General features: G+C 38.0%; 1 protein-coding gene across 2 annotated transcripts in view; it reads right to left on the bottom strand.

The window, feature by feature from the left end:
• Positions 1-3,213, bottom strand: part of NPEPPS (aminopeptidase puromycin sensitive) — a 129,314-nt gene that overhangs the window by 53,483 nt on the left and 72,618 nt on the right. For both annotated transcript variants that reach the window (XM_003786441.3, XM_023511323.1), the window contains one exon: positions 1,587-1,694. In XM_003786441.3, the coding sequence (XP_003786489.1) occupies positions 1,587-1,694 (108 nt within the window). The remainder of the gene's footprint in view (positions 1-1,586; positions 1,695-3,213) is intronic.

The raw sequence follows: 3,213 nt of genomic DNA, 5'->3' as shown, positions 1-3,213 counted from the left end.
CCTATAGCTCATGGGCTATGGCACCAGCCACATACACCAGAGCTGATGAATTTGAACCCAACCTCGGCCTGCCAAACAACAACTACAACCAAAAAATAGATGGGCATTGTGGCAGGCGCCTGTGGTCTCAGCTGCTTGGGAGGCTGAGGCAGAAGACTCACTTGAACCCAGGAGTTTGAGGTTGCTATGAGCTGAGATGCCACAGCACTCTACCCAGGGCAACATGGTAAGACTCTGTCTTGAAAAACAAAAAATAAATAAAATAAAAAATAAAATGTGGGCTCTCCCATTTCAGAGAGTATGAATTTCTAGATCTAGAGCATTTTCTATACCAAGGCTGGCTCTAAGCAAATCTATGAAGAAATTTCCACTTTACCTTTAGAATCCCTAATTTCCCTTTGGCATTCTCCCTCTTTTTCCTATTCAGGCTGTCAGTTTCCTCAAGCTCTCTCTATTCTTTCTCCCAAGGAAGACTTATTCAAGAACAGACCTGATAAATTCATTCATATTAAAATGCAAATGAATATTTCACTTTAATATATTAGTCTCTTCTCTAAGAATATTTGAGAAGAGAATGACATTTTGCTCATGGAAGTCTTTCTACCAATAAATAGATAAAAGCCAGTTATTCTGATGTGCAATAGGCTTTTCCAAGTTCCCCAGAATGTAATCACTCTGTCTTTACGTCTTAACCACTTAACTTCAAGTGGTGAATGTTCACTCTATTTATGAATGAGATCAACGGCATTACTGAAAAGAGCATATTCCAAAAATACAATTCACCAAAAACCTAAATAAACTTATTTCTATAGTGTTATCTTTTGACGTTTAGTAAGAAAGTCAAAGCCAGCTTGGTGCCCATAGCTCAGTGGGTAAGGTGCTGGCCACTTATACTGGGGTTGGCGGGTTCGATCCCAGCCTGGGCCTGCTGAACAACGACAACAACAACAACAAAAACAGCCGGGCATTGTGGTGGGTGCCTGTAGTCCCATCCACTTGGGAGGCTGAAGCAAGAGAATCACTTAAGCCCAAGAGTTTGAGGTTGTTGTGAACTGTGACACCACTGCACTCTACCAACAGCAACATAGTGGGACTCTGTCTCAAAAAAAAAAGTCAAAACCTTTTTTTCTTCAGGTAATACAACTTGTCACTTATTTATATCTCCAAATTAAAATTAGATAATAGTGTTAATGTATTTAGCAAGGAATTCCTTCCATGAGGAGGAAACTCCTCCAAAAATCATGCAATTAAGAATAAGATGACTTGGGCGGCTCCAGTGGCTCAAGGAGTAGGCGCCGGTCCCATATATCAGGGGTGGCAGGTTAAAACCCGCCCCCAGCCAAAAATAAAAAAAAAAACAGAAAAAGACGACTTACTGAAAATAAAGAGAAATCCCAGGGGGACAGCTTGAGGCTCTGTCTCAAAAAAAAAAAAAAAAAAAAGAAAGAAAGAAAAAGACGACTTACTGAAAATAAAGAGAAATAATATTTATGTTTTTATTATATACATGTTATCCCATCTAATCAGCAAACTAAATATGCTTGAACCCATTAAAAATTTAAATTGATTTATAAACTCATACATACCATGTTTGATAAAGCTACTCTGTCTTTAGGAACAACCAATGAGATATCAAAAGTTGCTTTGATGGCCGGTTCATCCCAGCAAGGAAAAGCCCTTCGGGCATCAGTAGCCTTAAGAAAAGAATATGAGATATAAATACCACCAAATTAACCTAACAGGCTATTTCATGAAGCAACTGCCATTTTTATCATTCATTTGCTCATTCAAACATTTATTTTCTATTCAGTGCCAGGTAACAAGCGTGGCACTGAGTACAAAGAAAACACTACCATACCAGCAATTATGTAGGAAATAGGTTTGTTACGCATCTTAAAAATACTTATAGTAATTTACAATTATATCTGTTTTTAATAAAACATTCTAACATTTAAAATTTCATGCAGACAGTTTCTTCAAAAATATCAATGTAACAGAGCACAAAACAGTCAACAATATGGTATAAGGATTCAGAATTGGGAAAATATGATAGGTTGCCTCTCTGGTTTTTATTTTAAAAATAAAAATAAAACTATTCTCAATCTTTGATGTGTTTTGTTCTTTATCTGGAACAGCAGCAATGGGAATAAAGACAGATGCTCTATAAGTTCAAAACAGGTCATTCAGTTAATGGCATTTCCATACACTACACATAGAAGTGTGACCATCTGACCGTAAAGAAATCTCATTCTTTCACTAAAAGTTAAAGAGCAAATTTATTAAAGCAAAATAAAATTGAGTGGTTCTGTTAGACATCAGTTATAAAAGAAACTTTAGCAAACAGAAGAAATCATAAAATGGAACCAATAAAAAGATTTTATATCATGAAAAGAAATAAAATATATAGAGGTAGATTAAGCATATACTTCTGAAAAAGATTTTTTTTTTTTTTTTGAGATAGTCTTACTATGTTGCCCTCAATAGACTGTCATGGCATCACAGCTCACAGCAACCTCAAACTCCTGGGCCTAAGCGATTCTCTTGCCTCAGTCTCCTGAGTAACTGAGACTACAGGTGCCACCACTACACCTGGCTATTTTTTGGTTGCAGTTGTCATTGTTGTTTAGCAGGCCTGGGCTAGGCTCGAACCCACCAGCCTTGGTGTATATGGCTAGCGCTCTACTCACTGAGCTATGGGCACCGAGCCTGAAAAAGATTTTTTAAAAGGAAAAAAAATGTTAGATAGCTGACTGAATTCTCAAGGAAAATTTAATAAATCAAGAATCCTGGCAGCGCACAAGCTCAGTGGGTAGGGCACTGGCCTCATACACTGAGGTTGGCAGGTTCAAATCTGGCCTGAGGCCAGCTAAAAACAATTGACAACTGCAACAACAACAACAAAAAAAAATAGCAGGACGTTGTATGGGGCGCCTGTAGTCCCAACTACTTGGGAGGCTGAGGCAAGAGAATTGCTTAAGCCCAAAAGTTTGAGGTGGCTGTGAGCCGTGACATCACGGCATTCTACCCAAGGCATTCTACCCAGAATGATAGCTTGAGACTCTGTCTCAAAAAAAAAAAAAAAAAAAAAAGAAAGAAAAGAATAAAATAGAATCCAGGTAGTGCCTGTGGCTCAAAGGAGTAGGGCACCAGCCCCATATACAGAGGTAGGGGGTTCAAACCTGGCCCCGGCCAAAAAGTTTAAAAAAAAAAAAA

Source organism: Otolemur garnettii, unplaced genomic scaffold (genome assembly GCF_000181295.1).
Source record: "Otolemur garnettii isolate 467f Iridium unplaced genomic scaffold, OtoGar3 scaffold00018, whole genome shotgun sequence".
NCBI classification, from domain to species: domain Eukaryota; kingdom Metazoa; phylum Chordata; class Mammalia; order Primates; family Galagidae; genus Otolemur; species Otolemur garnettii.
Note: the sequence above shows the minus strand (reverse complement) of the source record. Positions and strands in the feature narration are given on the sequence as shown.